The 17,214-nt window shown below is 32.7% G+C and overlaps 1 protein-coding gene and 1 pseudogene across 1 annotated transcript; one reads left to right on the forward strand and one right to left on the reverse strand.

Annotated features, from left to right (window-relative positions):
- Positions 1–2,077: 2,077 nt before the first annotated feature.
- On the reverse strand, positions 2,078–5,726 carry LOC147393616 (RING-H2 finger protein ATL67-like). The gene is made up of 3 exons (XM_086457148.1): positions 5,089–5,726; positions 3,259–3,356; positions 2,078–2,594 (listed from the first exon to the last, which is right to left on the reverse strand). Exons 1-3 carry the CDS (start codon positions 5,245–5,247, stop codon positions 2,240–2,242), a joined length of 612 nt encoding a protein of 203 aa, XP_086313274.1. The 5' UTR covers positions 5,248–5,726; the 3' UTR covers positions 2,078–2,239.
- Positions 5,727–9,363: 3,637 nt separating this feature from the next.
- Positions 9,364–10,563, forward strand: LOC147393617 (arogenate dehydratase 3 pseudogene; annotated as a pseudogene).
- The last annotated feature ends 6,651 nt before the right edge of the window (positions 10,564–17,214 follow it).

Genomic DNA, 17,214 nt, shown 5'->3' on the forward strand with positions numbered 1-17,214 from the left:
GATTTTCTAATGCCCCCCCTTTTTACACACGGCCCCATGCACTCCATGATGTGGCATGTGCTAGAACCATAGATTATTGTCCTCGGGATACACACTGCACATAAATATGGGGATGTACAGTTGTGTAACCCAAGGGAAAAAAACTATGGCTCTAGGTTCTAGCCCATACCATATCAAGAGGCGCACGGGGGCATGTGTCAGAGGGGGAGTCAGAAAATCACGCCTCTAGCAACATTGATGTACTATCAAAGCCATGCGAAAGTGTGAAAGGAGCATGTGATAATTAATTTAAAAAGTTAATAGAGCTATATGCCTCAATGTCCGTTACAAGTCGTAATTTTGTTAAATTTAATCAGTTTATTTTCTTAGAAAACTATCATTTTTAACTTATAAAAGAGAATTTTTTTTATTATTATTTTAGTAGAGATTGGAATGGTGACTGATCAAAAAAAAAAAAAGGACAAACAATAACTAATTTGAAAGTTTTTTTCTTTCTTTTTTCTTTTTAAATCAAAATCAAATATTTAAATTAACTATGAAAAATATATTGAGCTAACCATATAAAATATTGAAGGCACTGTCAGATGTAAGATATTTTTAAACTAGATACTCTCCCATTTCAACCCCATGATCTGGCAAATAAGGGAGTGAGGCCTCCTATGATATGTCAAGGACGATGCCTTCCCCTTCAAAAATGTATGGTCATTTGGGCTGCAACTTGGGTGGGTCAAACCCGACCCCGTAGGGTTGAACCCAACCTTGGGTTAGGTTTGGCATAGTTAGCTTGGGTTCGGACAGAAAAAAGGTCCGACTCAAATCAGTTTGGGTTCGAACAACCCGATTTGCCTGAACCCAAACTTAATATGGTTACAGTTTTAAAATATTTCTTATATCTTGGTTTCTCTCGCATTTACAGTTCATATTCCAATATGAATGTTGTTGTTTATCTATATATCAAAACTAATGTGTGCTTATTTGCATTAAATAGACAATTGCTTTATAATTAATCCATATTATCATATAATTATTATATTACAACTCTAGTGTTTTCAGTTTTTTTTTTTTTTAGGAAATTGTGATTAACATTAAATAAAGATGGTTACTTTAATTTATTATCATCTTCTTCAAATTTAATTATGATTTTATGTATGAAAAATTTTAAAACACAAATAATTGTAAATTTTATATTCTTTTATATACCACACATCATTATTAAACTATCTAGTATTAATGAAGAACAGATTAACCCGACCAACATGACTTGGGTTGGGTTCGGGTTGAGCATTTCATGCCCGAGGTCGGGTTGGGCATGGGCATGGGTTGGTGTTTGTCCTGTTTAGGTTGCGGGCGAGTTGATCCCCAACCCACCCAAGTTGCAGTCCTAATGGTCATGTCCAACTATAGATAGTGCTTTTTGAGCAAATAGAGCGTGAAGAAGTATGCCCAACGCATTGGTGGTTGTGTGTGAGCATCTATACACGCCTGCTAAACTTATTGGCTCTCGAGAGTTTTAAAGAAAGGACGGAAAATTATGGATATAGTGGTCATTTTTCTAACTAGTATCTACTAGTGTGAGGATATCGTAAGACCAGATAAGATCAAAGGGAGGTTAGTGGATCGAAGTGAACGGCATGGTTCATCGATTTAGCAGTAGTGGTTGATTGTAACGTTAGAAAGAAATCTTTATATGAAGGTGGATCTTCGTAATTCTTGGGGCACCATAATTGTGAACTTTTGTCCTCTTTGTAAAGTCAATGGTGAATCTGTTGATCATATTCTCATCCATTGTTCCTTCTCGAAAGTCATTGGTCCCATTCCTTTATCTTAGGTTTATTGAGTGGGTTTTTCCTCGCTGAGTAACCATTTCATTCCAATGTTGGGGTCCTCTTGTCTTCATAGTGCACAAAAGATTTATATGGACCCTCCTTCCATTCATATTTTGTTGAGGATAAGAAGGAAAAGATCTTGACATTATCGGTTAGCATTTTTTTTTTCTTTCTTTTGAAGTTTTCATATCAACACCTCCTATGAGTTCTAAGTGTGACAAGTCCATTATTGATTAGTAAAAAAAAAAAGGTGCGAAACATTTAAGAGATATAAATTTCAGTTTAAACATAACTCAAATACTTTTTACAAGGGATTGTGGAGATTTTAGCATCTAAAACAAATACACTTAATGTGCCCATAAAAATTTCCAACAAAGGCACGTAGTGTATCCTGAACCAATCCACCAATTCAGTTATCTCGTAGCTTCTTCTTCTGTAGTTGGATTAGGTTCCGAGTTTCCATGTATAGGGTCGTGTTGGCCTTGGTTACTACCGTTCCCCACTGAACGCTCATGGCCAGGTAGCAACCAATGGCGAGAATGGTCATTTACGATCCGAGGACCATCAATGGATTGAAGGACCATACCAAACATTGGTGCCCTCACTGGTTTTCTTTCGAAAGAGTCTTGCAATGGAAGACGGCAAACTGGACAAGTCGATTGTTTTTGTAACCATACATCAATGCAAGCAAGATGAAAATTGTGGCTGCATTTTGGCATAATTCGGAGCATCTCTTTCTCTTGATACTCTGATAAACATATCGAACATCTGTGGGAGTAAAAAAAAAACTATAAAATGTTAAAAGAAGATAAAAGGATATAAATAAATAAATAAGAGATAATGTGTTGAAACTACAGACCAAAGACAAAGATAATAATCTGCACGTAGTTTCATCACATACTTATCCAAAAATGTAAAATAATAAAATCAGAAAACTGGCCTAAACATGTAATTAATCCTGAGATAGTAGACTCAAAGTTGAATCAGAGTATCGAAAACTTTAAATGGCAAGAAAATAGCATTGTAAAAATTTACTAAAAATAGTAAGTTGCAACTTAATTTGAACCCGTGAAACAACCAACTTTCAAGAAGTGATTTGTGCCAAATGAACTTCAATTAATTGACCCGACGTAGGCCTCATAGTTAACTTTCCAACAATATCTTATAATACTGATTTGTACATATTGGAAGTTATCTACAATCTTTTCTACATTAATACGTGTAACACGTCCAAAGTTTTAACTAACATGTTTCTCATACTTATGTTGCTTCAAAAGTGGTCAAGATTTTTTGTTACACAAATCCTCAAGAAACCCAAACATTTCCCATGCAGTTTATTATATCAAATAATTAAATGGTCTCTTAGATCAGACAAGTAACAAAATGCAGAAAAAACAAAATTAAGGAAAGATAGCGAGGTAACTACACTTACTGCGCATCTTCTAGAGATTGGAATGCTTCACGGTTGAACTTCATCGTAGGTATTGCAGCAACCACAACTGGTTCAAGGCCACCAATTCTACGTTCTGCCTGTCAACATTTTCCAAAAGATCAAAATTTCTAATATTCATAGATCCAATAGAAGTATTATAATTGAATTTCACTTAAAACGTGTTTGGTTCATAAGAAGCCCATCATTGTTCTAAGAGTCGTGATAACATGACACCCCCCTCTGACACACACTCCCCATCACAGAACTGTAGATCATTTGCCTCAGGATACACAAGAAAAGATTTATGGTTATGCGTATCCCAATGCAGATTATCTACGGTTCTGTGATGGGGGCGTTAGAAAATCATTATACTTCTTCTAAAGAAAACAAGGGTCATAACTTAGGCCTTATATCTAAGCTTCATATGGGACCTAATATCATTTATAACCTCTATGAAAGAACATAATTTTTGTATCGATATAACATGCTGTGTCATGTATAACAATAACAGAGTGATATTAACAAGAAAATCATTTTTAAAGATGTTTGGGAAAGTGAGGGAAATCATATTGAGCAGCTTTCTCTGAACCCCGGGAAAAATATGAAAAACAAGGTTCGAATGTAACCTATGCGATTTAAATCCTACTCTTGTGAAAAAAACAAATCAACAAAGAGAATAAAATCGCACACAGAACACAAGAATTTACATGGTTTGGCAGTGTGCCCAGGCCCACGGATCAGATCAAAATCCAATCCAAGATGTACTCGATAATAAAGGAAAATTTTATTAGATGGGGAAAGATTACAAAGGAATAAAGAGAAAGCAAGCAAGAAAGGAAAATTATAACACATCTGAATCACTATAAAGAACCTCTCTATGAAATCCTCTTTGTCTAACAAATCCACCTTTGCATTAGCAGACCTCGGCTAAGGTGAACAATGTGTTCATAGTTGAGGAAAAACCCAGAATTTCTCTGATTAAATGAGTAATTTTTACGCTGCTTTCTTCTTTCTGAAAGCCCAATTAATTGCATTCCTAGAATTATATATCTTCCAAATAAACCCATATTTCAAAATGAATAATGCTGAAGTGACCTCAAGATTGGACCTCACATCGCTGCCGTGAAAGTGTATGGGAATCATAGATGCTTTTCCTAGAGATACGAGTGAAAAAGCATTTATGGTTCCTATCCACTTTCACATCAAGATGTGCGATATGGGGTCCAATCTTGAGGTCACTCCAGCAAGACAACGAGTCCTCATTGAACTATTCTTTCCCAAATTCACATTATGTCACAAAGGAAAAAAAAACGAGCAGTGCACCCTCAAGTGAAACATCAACAAAGACCGAAGGCAATCAAATACAGATTGACAAACATCACAACTTTTAGAAGGCCAGAGTGAATATATCACCATAGAAGTAATTAATCAAAATATTGATGACAATGAAAATTTAAGAACATATAAAACATATATAACATTTCTTCAGAGATGTTTCATCGGTACATCAGATATTCATATTTTTTTCGAATTTTTATGACAATTTCATTTCGAATTAATTACATTACAACAATGAAACCAGAACTAATGAACAAGATCAAGCTTCAACCATCTGAATCTCTCGCACAATTCAAGAACATGAACAACAAATAAGTGTAAGAAAATATTCGATCATTAATTTTGATCTATAAGAACCCAAATCAAACAGGACCCATGCAATCAAAATTCTACAAAACTTGTAACACAAATCTGAAAACTTCGACAACCCAGATCAGATAGTCCTGACCTCAATAATAAGATCAAACACATATTTCGAAGAATTAAATATACCTGCTCCAGATCAGTAATGGAATCCAGCTCAAACACCGGCCTAGACTCCGCTGCTCGCATCCTCCCACAGATTAGCCTTGTACAAACAAACACAATGAAAGTAGCACTCATCCCAAACCCGATCACAGTTGTGATCAAATTCATACCTGAACCAATCATATCTAACACACACCCACTTTCAACAACAACAAATACTACAAAATCAACAACAACCCATAGAAGAATTCTTCACAGATTCGAAAATTTCCAAGCCAAGTATGCAAGAACCCATCATAAAACAAATACCCATCTAGAATCCAAATCGCTTTGGATTGACTCAAAGTCAATTAAATCTGGAGGAGCGGAGCAGGAAGAGAAGGTAAAAAAAAAAAAAAACACATAACGTTTTGTTATGAATCGAATTCAAAGGGTCGAAATCAAGAGGACCCACCAATTGAGAATTCGTATCGAAGGGACATGGAAGCTTGTGAGATTAAATGGGAAAAATTAGTGATTTTTCTCTGATGGATTGATTGGTGGATGAGTGAGTAAGAGCTAAAGAATCTATTGGGTTTTCTCTTATTCTCTCCTTAGCTTTGCTGCTTTTAGATAAGATCTATCTTTTTCGTTTACTTCCGGACAGCAACAAAGATAGAGAAACTTGGAAACTCTGACAAAGTACATGTTCCTTTTTATCCTAGATTCTCTTGTTCTCTTAAAAAATAGGAAAAGTAACTGAAATTTTATTAACTATCTTGCTGAAAATGGTGAAAAGTAACTGTAATTTTATTAACTCTTTCCCTTGTTCCCATCCCAACAAATAAAATTGGAGAGCTGCTATTGGCACCTCAACTTGTACTTATCACACACCAATTAAAAATATAAGTAAGATTTTTTTTGTTAGAACGATAGTCTCACATCGCTTATAGGAGCTCAATCCATGCGGCATATAAGGAGAAGGCAACCTTCACCCTATGACGATGGTATCAAAATTAGTCCCGTCTATTTTTGGTTGTGTGGAAATGTTTCCCTGGCTTTGCACGTGGTGTCCCACGTGAGGGAGTGTGTTAGAACGATAGTTTCACATCGTTTGTGGGAGTCATATCCGTGCTGTATATAAGAAGAAGGTGATACTCACCTTATGATCATGATTTTGAAGTTGAGTTATGTCCATGAACTTTAATAATGTTCAATTTTTTGTTTAAGTACACTGGTCATTTTAATTCTCAAAACATGCATTTCAAGTGAATTCGTAATTTTTATAATCAATGAATTTGCTGGTATAGGTAAAAGTTGAGGTGTCAATAGCAGCTCTCGAGAATTGCCACATGGCAAGTTTTAGTAAACTCACACATAAAAATCAATTTTATTGGTGATTTTTATAGGATGGATTGGAGCATCTTATCGTGGGCCTCTTTGATGGATGGGGTCCAAGCCCATTTGAATGCTCAAATCAGTTTAATACCACTTAAACTTCTTTGCAAGTCACACCCCTTTAAAAATTCAAATTTTCTTCATTCGTTTCTTAGGATTGGTGCAACAAAAAAGTCGTATAGATAGAGACAGGGGGGGCACTTGCCCCCACATATTTTTTTAATATTGAGTTTTGCCCTCATAAGATATTTTAAAAATTATACTTAGGAATAATTTTTATATATTAAACTTGCCCCCATATTTGAAATTTTTGGCAGTTGGCCCCACCCACACTAACGCCATTTTTTGGGTTTATTAGAACCCCCTCTATTTGGTTAATATTTGAGCTATCACCTGTGTTTTCCAGCAATACTCATTTTTTTACCTTGTTAGTCCTTCTCACTACAACGAATATTTGAGATACCCCTTTTTTCAAATTGATAACATGGCCCCTCATTTTTTTAATTGATCTTTGAGATACTCATATTTTCAAAATGACTCCCTCCCTCCCTCCCTCCCTCCCTCCAATATTTTTGTTGATTTGGACACCGCCTCCACATTTAGGTGAATATTTGAGATACTCTTGGGCTTTCAAATTGAAGACATGTTCCATTGACGTTGTTTTTCTTTTCTATACTAACAAAAAAACAAAAAAAAAATCTAAAATTCTAAATACCTTCATCTTCAACCTATAACTAAGAATCCTTTATTTTTCATCCTAAAATCAATCATCTTCAAAACACTTCAATTTCTCTATAATGATAAAAAAAAATTTATTTTAATCTATTTAACCACATCTTCAACCCCTCATTTTGAATCTCGCCTTAATTCTTTTGTCGAAAATCCTATAATTTTCTTTTAAAATATGTCATCTTCTACTTCAAAAATCATATCTTGTTTTTAGTCTTAAACGTTAAAGTATATTATTACTATGGAAGAAGATTAGAGTAAAAAAGTTTACTCAAGATGTTGAAGATTATTGGCTTTGGGAATAGAAATCAAATGGTCTTTTATTTTAAGTTAAAGGTGAGAGTTTTGATGTTATTTTGCATTAATCAATTAGAAAAAACCAAGGTCTAGGAGGCATATAGAGTTTTGGTCAATACTTAAGATCCAGATATATGTTTTTTAAATTGATCACATTGTCTCTTGACTTAGGTCTTCTCTCATAGACTAATGAGAATGTATCTAAATGCCATTTTTTAAAACCTTCAACAAAAAAAACTCTTTAATTTTCTCTTTAAAACCACTCATCTTAAAGATATTCAGCAGTCAAGTATAGTTTGCCCCCTCTACAAAAAAATCCTAACTCGGGCCGCTAAATAGAGAAGAGGAGATATAGGTATTCTTTAAGATTGGGGTGCAACCAATGACTTGAGATTTGCAACTAGGCAGTCTCAAATTATTATAATTAAAGCCCTGCTTGTTCGCATCGGAAATAGCCACAAACGCATACTTTTATGGTATTTTCTAAATTACCGTGGCTTGGATGATTAAAGCTGGGTGGGCCCACTTGTAAACAACTGCAAAGTCTTGTAAAAAAGAGATTGAAATTAGTGTAAATTGTTGCGGATCAAATCCCTCCACAAAACTTTGCAGATATCGCCTCTTTCCTCTCTCTTTCTCTCTCTCTTTTCTATATTCATGGCTTCTTCCCTCTTTTATTATCTCTTCCTCTTTGTATCTCTTCTACTACACTTCTCTCATACACTCTCAAATAATTATAGATGCCAAGAGTTTAAGATCTCTCTCTCTCTCTCTCACACACACACACATTGACAATATAACATTCTTGAACAAAGTCTCGAAACCCACCTCCTCCACATTTATGTTACCGTTTGGACCATCCATGATGGCCGGTGTCCATTCCCTTCCACTCTCTATCCTAGTTTGAGAAAGCCAATCATGATAATCAAACCCCCCAAAAAAGAAGGAAATTGAGAGGGGAAATTGATCAATTTTTTTCTTCTCTAACTTAAAACAATTTTTTTTTTTTTTTGAGTTTTACCTGGATTAAAATGTAAAATAACCAAAGAGATTAATATTTTAATTAATTACAATGAATCCTACAGCCCCCTTTTTTTCATTTTCATTTTCATTAGTGATAAGATGACACTCATCATCCATCTGAGGTGTTGGATTGTTAATATGTATGGTAATTCATTTGAGCAAAATCAACCCTTCGTAAGACTTAAAATTTTACTATGTTAGTAAGGAAAGGGTTTCGCTTAATAAAATAGGGTGGGGCTCTTGATAACCCCTACTTCCTGATCAAAATAAAGTACGAGATAAAACTAATTTTAAACAAGATTTCAAGAAAAATATATATATATATATATTTTCAAAGAGATAATTTTTTTTTTTTTTTTTTTTAATTTGTGGTATTACCAAGCAAACGTAAAATTATGCATTGGACACAATCAAACACTCTAATTGTAAAATTACATAAAATTCTATAAATGAAAAGTTTCGTGTTTACAATGATTTGCAGGGCAAACAAGTAGGGTCTAACTTTATTAAACTTTTGTTAGAAAAATGATGATTATTGATGAATGGTTCAGATTTAAGGGGGGTTCTCTGGTCACACAAAATCCTAACCCATTTATACACCAATAAAGACCCATTCAATAATTCATGAAAATGACATGCTGACCCCCACAGATACAGATTATTGAACAAAGGAGCCATTTTGTACCACAAAAACTAAGATGTCATTAACTCATTGGCTAAAAGATGTGGGGACCACTATGATAATTAAAAAAGGTGGGCCCATTCTTTCTCTGAAAGAACATCACTCAAAATGGGATGATTGATCTCAACCACCTCACATGGGTCTCAAGACAACCCCAATTGCCTGTCGATCTTACTTTATAAAATCTCTTATTAATTTATCAAACCCACCACACAAACCATCTCTCCCTCTCTTCCTCTCATTTGTTTCTCTAAGAATTAAGGATAATGGCCTATGCAGCATCACCATTTGATCTGATTAGTACTACAAAACTACCATCAAAGCTATCCCTAACAAAGCATCAGCAACAACAACAACAACAAAGGGCAGTAGTAGTAGTGATTCATAATTCACCAAGTGTACCCAAAAGACTTAGGGTAGCTTACCAAGGTGTACCAGGTGCATATAGTGAGTTTGCAGCCAAAACAGCTTATCCTGAGTGCACCACACTTCCCTGCAGGACTTTTGCAGATACTATCTCTGCAGTTGAGACTAACAGAGCTGATCTAGCTATCCTTCCTGTTGAGAGCACCATGGAAGGGACTACCCTTAGAAACTATGACCTTTTGTTACAAAGTAACCTAACAATTGTACAAGAAATCAGTCTTTTTGTTCACTATTGTCTACTCGCAATGCCAGGTGTAAGAAAAGGTGAGCTTAAAAGAGTTATTAGCCATCCAATGGCTTTGGCTCATTGTGGTCGGACCTTGGCTCAATTGGGTCTAGACCATGAACCTGTTGAAGACACAGCTGGTGCAGTTGAGCTTCTACTCTCTAACCGAATGCTTGACACTGCAGCAATCGCGAGTCACCGAGTCGCATTGCTATATGGGTTAGACATCCTAGCCCATGGATTGCAAGATGAATCGTGGAATGTAACCCGATTCTTAATCCTTTCCAAGGATTCAATTATCCCGGATAAGAGTCAGTTACGGGTTAAAACTAGTATGGTTGTTGCTCATCATAATGGGACTTTATCTGTGCTTTTGAAGGTTTTATCGGCATTTTCCTCTCGTGATATTAGTCTCACAAAGCTGGAAGTGAATCCATACTTGATGGAGAATGGGCCTGTGATGATATTGGATACTCATGATGAAGGTGTAATTAAGGAATTTCCATGTGTTCTATATGTAGATTTTGAGGGATCTATCGAAGATCAGAAGGTGAAGGATGCCATAGATGAGATATCTATGCTACCTGTGTTTATTAGGATCTTGGGTTGTTACTCTGCTGATCCAAATATTTATGATCTTCAGTGATTTTTGTGTAAATTTCTTCTTTACTTTCAGTTTCAATGACATAAATTTTCCATGGAATCAAATAGAAACATAATCAGCAGATTGGGTTAGTTATACTTTTGGTTACTTTTGGTAAAATTGTAATTCTAATCCCTATCAAGTCCAATTCTAATGAAAAAGGTGGTTCATTCTCATTTATGGATTTGTTTAAGGACTTCAATCGATAACCAATCAATCAATTTGATTGATTGGTTATTTTTGGCATCCCTATATTGACATAAGTAGAATACTAAACATCATCCCCATAGATGATTTATAGTCATTGGGTTCTATTATTGTTTCAAATAAACTTACTATCAACCATCAACATGTTCACAGAACCTAACTATGACAATTATAATGGGTGATTTAGACAAATCTCTCCACATTTTGGTGAGTATTTGAGATGCAGACATGTTTTCAAATGAAAAATGATAAACCAACTCTCCTTCTCCTGTCCTGACATGGCATATGCATAGAACCATAGGTTTTTTTTTTCCCTAAGGACACACAATTGCTCATTCATGACTCTTTTCAAACTGATGACATGTCCTCTTAACCATCTTCACTAAGAGATCAACTTAAAAAATAATCCCGAGGGGGTGACTCAATGGCAATTTCGGATCTAATAAGCAATGAGAGCCCATAGCTTGTGAGTTCGATACCCAGTATGAGCAGTATTTCCTCGGGGTGGACGCACCCTCACTTACCCAATGTGTGTGATGTGAGGGGGCATTGCACGTTGTAACACCATCAAATTTTATTACATATATCAAGGAATTAAGTCAATTATATTGATTTGTTTTTCTATTTAATTTTAAAAAATATTAAAAATAAATTATAACATTGTCGATCTAAAATAAGAATTTGAGAATTTGAAAAATAAAATGTACAATTTGAAAAATCTTATCATGATTATGATTGAAGAATTATAACATTAGTCGAAGTAGATAAAATTCAAAATTTTATATGAAGCTATTTTGGTCAAACAGACATTATCATTGAATTCAAAAGCATCGAAAAATATAATTTAGTCTGTCAGCATGCTTAAATTTAAGTTTAATATGATAAGTTATGAAAATATTAATTTTATCAAAAAAACGTAGAGCGTGAGAGATATTTTGATCAATAGAAAAAAAAAATCGATTAGGAATTTCGAAAATTCGAGACATATAGTTCGAATTGATCTAATGTAATGGATATAATGGAAAAAAGAAAAATCTATGAAAAAAATAATATTATTTCATTATTATTATTTTTTACTATTAAAATGAATTATTTTTATAAAATTTGGTTTAATTATAATTATTTATATAAGAGGGATAGATTTGAAATTATTAAAATGTTAAAAATAGAAACAAAGACTAGTGGATTTTGATAGTAGGTATGTGTAAGTTACCTTCGTTTGATATTTAAACGTATTTTGGACGTGAATTAAGATTTGACATTGAAAAATAAAATATCAATGACGTCAAGATCTACTTAGTCACCAGATTATTTGGTCAAATCACTGAAAGAGTTAATTAGAAAATTTATTTTTATATCGTAGGGACAAGTAAAACCCAACTGTGAAGGTAGGAAACTAATAATTTCAAATTTATAATATAGTTTTCAATGAAATATATTTTATTTTAATTTTGATAGTTAATTTAAATTTATTACAATTTAAATTTAAATTGATGCATCGAATTATAAAATAATTTATTTTTTATTTTTTATTTTTATATTTTAATATTATGGAATAAAAATAAATAAATTTAGGTGAGTGTAACCAAAAATTCAATTTGAAACAAATTGATTTTCATAATAATTTTCGTAGAGTGTTCATTTAAAAAACTATTAAAATGCCCTATTTTAAAAGTGTATTTTCATTAAGTGACAACCTATTAAAAAAAAACAGTTTTTTCTTATGGTTAGGTCCTACATCCCCAAATTGCTGACACAATGTGTTTTATTTATCATTGGTGCAGATTGGTTTAGGGAAGACATATACAATGGGTACCCATTACACATGAGAAGCAAGTAGTGGTGGAATTATTTAGGTCTCTTCAATGAAAAGCGGTTTTGAATTTAGAATCTGCATTTTTGTTTCCCATTCTTAATTTTAGTTGAACAATTTGTTTTATTATGTTGTTTGTGAATTAGTTGGTATTGCAATGATGTGTTTTATATTTTGTTTCTAATTGGATTTGATATGAATTGAGTTTCTTGGGTGGTCAAGATTTGGTTTATATGAGTTATCTTTGTTTTGTAATTTTTATTATTATTATTATTATTTCATTTGTTGTGATTGGTAGATTAGAAGATCATCCTATTGTTTGTTAAACCTCCATATTCAACAGCCATAGGCTTTGCATTTTTTTTAACTCATCCTTCAATAATTTGATAGTTTAAGACTGTCAAAAAAAAAATAATAATAATAATATATATATATATATAAGAAAATATTTGATGAACATATTTGATAAGTTGGTCCATCAAATTTCTTAAAATTTGACGGGCTAAGACCGTCAAACATGAGCTTTTTCCACAATGTCATATGTTGTGTCTCTGGCCCTGGTTCTTTTGGTCCTCCTAGTCAGACGTAAGTTTGGACACCCCCATCATAAATAACAATAAAAAAATAAAAATTTGAAAATAACCTAAATGTCTTTGAAGTGGTCTAACCAACTAATGAATAAGTGATTAATATTTGAGATATCTCTTTATATTTTCAAATGAATAACATACCCATCTTTACTTTTACCATGTCTTTAGTTGACTTATGATTTTCTGATACATACCCCTTGACATGGCATGGGTTAGAATCATATTTTTTTTCCTTGGGATACACAATTGTACATCTCCAATAAATTTGTACAGTTATTTATCCCGAGGAAAAAAATCTATGATTCTAGCACGGGCCACACCAGGGGGATGTATCAAAAGGAAGCGTTCGAAAATCATTATTCCTTTTTAGTTTCATAGAAAATGACTTCAATCAGCGTTCTAAAACATAGGGTTGTCTCAGGTATTCATCAAAATTTGGAGGGCCACGTGAATTCTTTGAAGCAGGTCTTCCACTTCAAAAACAAATATTCCCTTAAAAGGTGATGCAAGATCTTGGGGATCTGAAAGCAACTTTGGCATAGTCGGTCTTACTGACGATCAACACGTGGAATATTCTCTAGATACACGTGGTGCATTCTTGTGGTAACTGATGTAAAACTTTACATCACAACCCGATCCAACCAAACAACCCTCAATGATTAACTGATATCTGATACCAACCTTTTACGAAATAGAAAACATGTGATTTAATAAATAATAATAAAAATTTCAAAAATCAATCAGGGTGTTATAAAACGACAATGATGTCACCCTTGATTCTATGAGAAATCATATTTAAACGCAATTTCACTTATATTCTATTGTATTTTATGAATTAAAAACTACATTTTTACATTTTATTTATACTTTGAAAGCGGCATGTGCAATGGTACATCTATCACAAGGGTTTATTTATAATTTAAAATAGGGTGATTTAGACATACACCTTATGTTTTCTTGAATAATAAAGATACCCCCATCCTTATATTTTGAACTGAAGACATGCATCCCTTGACCTCAGTCTTCTAAATAGACTAAGGAGAAAAGATTCACATGCGTTTATCTTTAATCACTAGTCAAAAACCACAGATTTTTCTTCTCCAAAACTAATCAATCTCAAGTTCTTCAACTTTTAAGATAACTTTAATTTATTCAACTTTATTTTCGTCCATCATTTTCTATTTTGCCTCTTTTTGTAAAACATCCTAAAATTTTTTCAATCCAACATTTGATCATTTTATACTTTTTCATAAATTGTATCTTTCCTTAAGATTTGAATGTTTAAAACTTGAAATAGATACAATCTTAAAATAGATAATAAGAGTTAAAAATTTTATTCAAAAGAGATTGAAGATGATTGATTTGGAGAAGAAAAATAAATTTTTGGTTAGAGATTAAAGATGAGGGGCATTAGAGTCTTTTTCTCTCAATCTATTTGAAAAAATGAGGTAAAGAGAGGCATATCATCATTTCAAAACATAGGGGGGTATCTCTAATATTTAATAAAACATAAGGGGTATATCTAAATCACCCTTTAAAATATTGATTAAAGGGTTTTTAAATATTAGATTGGAAAAACCAAATACTCTGGTAAAATTAAGTGTGGCAATTATTTCTTAGTTTTTTATATTTATTATTACTATCAAAATAACCTTAAATTTATGACTAATGTTGAAATGACCTCAAGATTGTACCTCGTGCTGTACTTTCTTGACATGGAAGTGTGTAGGAATCATAGAGGCCTTTCATCAAGATACGAGTGAAAAAACTTCTATGATTCCTACACACTTCCATATCAAGAAAGTGAGATGTGAGATACAATCTTGAGGTCACTCTTGCATGATTCTAAATTTAAATATAAAAGTGGGGGCATTTATGACAATTCAAATTTTGATGACGAATGTCTTTTCTCATTGTAATGGTAAAAATGATTTAAAATTAAGTAAGAATGGATCATAGTTTAAGATTGAGATGTAAAGGATGACTTGTGATCAGGAATTAATTGCTCTGTTAAACTAACATTTTTTTTTTGCTCAAGTTTGATCAGGCCAATGGATGAACCTAGCTTCCAAACCCAAACCCAGTCCTCATTACAATAAAAAAATAAAATAAAATAATCTCTCACGGCATCTTTTGAATGCTATCAAATGCTATGAATTAATTTTATACCATTTATTAGAATGCTATTATTTGTATTATTATAGTATTTATAACATGTTGTCATTAGTTTTAATTTGTAAAATCATTTAATAGTGTTTTTTAGGTGAATACTATGAATTTAATGGCGTTTTTAAGCCGAACGATATGTTGAAGAGATACATACATATGCTATGTAATTTTCTTTTTCTTTTACCTTTTTTCAAAATCACTTTTTATTTCTAGAATTTGCATTTCCTAGTAAAAAGCTGTAGATATTTAGATTCGATAATTTTCAGAACTTGATTTCCTTTCTAATCTCATAAACAAATTAAGAAAAAAAATAACGTTGAATACAAATGACTACTTCATCTCTAACTAAAGAAAATACACAATGTCACAATCCATCTTGAATGAAAATCCGGATCAGGAATGCTGATTAAGATGGGTTTGTACATTAATAGTTTCTTATTATTAATAGAACAAACATTAATAGTTGCACAATAATTGCTTTAGAGAGTTGCTATTGGCACCCCAAAATATATTTATTACAGTCCAAATTCTTAAATTATTTATGACACCCCAATTAAAAGATTAAAACACACCATTCAATCATTACAAAAGTTTAGCTGAAATTATTATCTCAAAATTATAAAACATTATACCACTCAGTCAAACAATTTCAGTAGTTGTTTACTAGTATGACCGGGCTCCTAATAAAATCTTAAACCCAAAAATCTAGCAAAAAAAATGAGAGTTTCTATTAGCACCCCAACTTTTACTTATTCTCAATCATTTTCTTTATTTTTAATTGGGTGTAATAAGTAAAAGTTGAGATGCCAGCAGCAGTCTATAAGTTTAAGAGAGCTATTGTTGCAACACCAACTTTTACTAATACCACACCAATTCCTATATAAATCACCAAAGAACTGCATAAAGTTGGTGTGGTGTTAGTAAAAGTTGGTGTGGCAATAACAACTCTCATAAATAATTATAAAACGAGTTAAATAATTCATCTCGTCCAATATGAGTTGACTTGTCCGAAACAACTCCGTATTTTCCATGAACCAAATGAGACGACAAATCGAGTTTTAAATCCATGACTGCAAATTGCAAAACCCTATCTTCTAGTTGTAACTTGTAAAATAGAAAGATCGTTTTTTAGTTATTTATCAGGTTTCACTTCAGCAAATTGCAAAACACACACACACACACATATGCATACACTTATATGTGCGCACGTAGTTATATAGGTATTTGACACCCAAAATGCTGGCACATCTGTACATATGTTTTATATATTATATCTATATTTGAACTTAAATGTGTCCTTTTGAAACTAAAATAATAAATGAATATATTAAAAGTCGCAGAAAACATTTCTGTATAATATACTCCAAAACATTATAAAAGTTGATTTTTAATAGCAAATGGTCATGTTTAACAACGAAATGAATTAGTACATGGAGGATTTTCTTAATAAGATAGAGGGTGAACACCTTACATGTTAGGATGGGGTGTTTTGAAGTGGAGGCAAAGAATCATCGAGTTTAAGTCCAATGAACCAACTTCCATAAAACTTGTATATATGTCGGAGTAAAAACCAAATGTCCCTTCTCTGTTGCATTTTTTCCACGTGAATAATATGCTCATTTTCATGTATGGGGAAATTGGTTTAATATTCCTTCTGCTTTTGAAAATTTTCATCCAAAAATTGGCTCTAGATTTAAACCTTATTAATTACGTATTGAACTTTAAAACTTAGTTGCAAGATGCAACAATTTGTGGTAGGTTCCGTAGTTTTATCAATTACAAGCTTTGAGATCATAATTTCAATCATTTATTATGCCAATAATTCTTTGTATACACCCTTTCCGAACTATTTTTCTTCTTCCTTTTTAATGAAATACTCAACCCATAGTCACATAATATATGAATGCTTTGTTTTTTTTTTTTTTTTTCCATTCATGCTTTGTCACATAATATATGAATGAATGCTTT

Source organism: Akebia trifoliata, chromosome 10, assembly GCF_017979445.1.
Source record: "Akebia trifoliata isolate Shusen 1 chromosome 10, ASM1797944v1, whole genome shotgun sequence".
In the NCBI taxonomy this organism is placed as follows: domain Eukaryota; kingdom Viridiplantae; phylum Streptophyta; class Magnoliopsida; order Ranunculales; family Lardizabalaceae; genus Akebia; species Akebia trifoliata.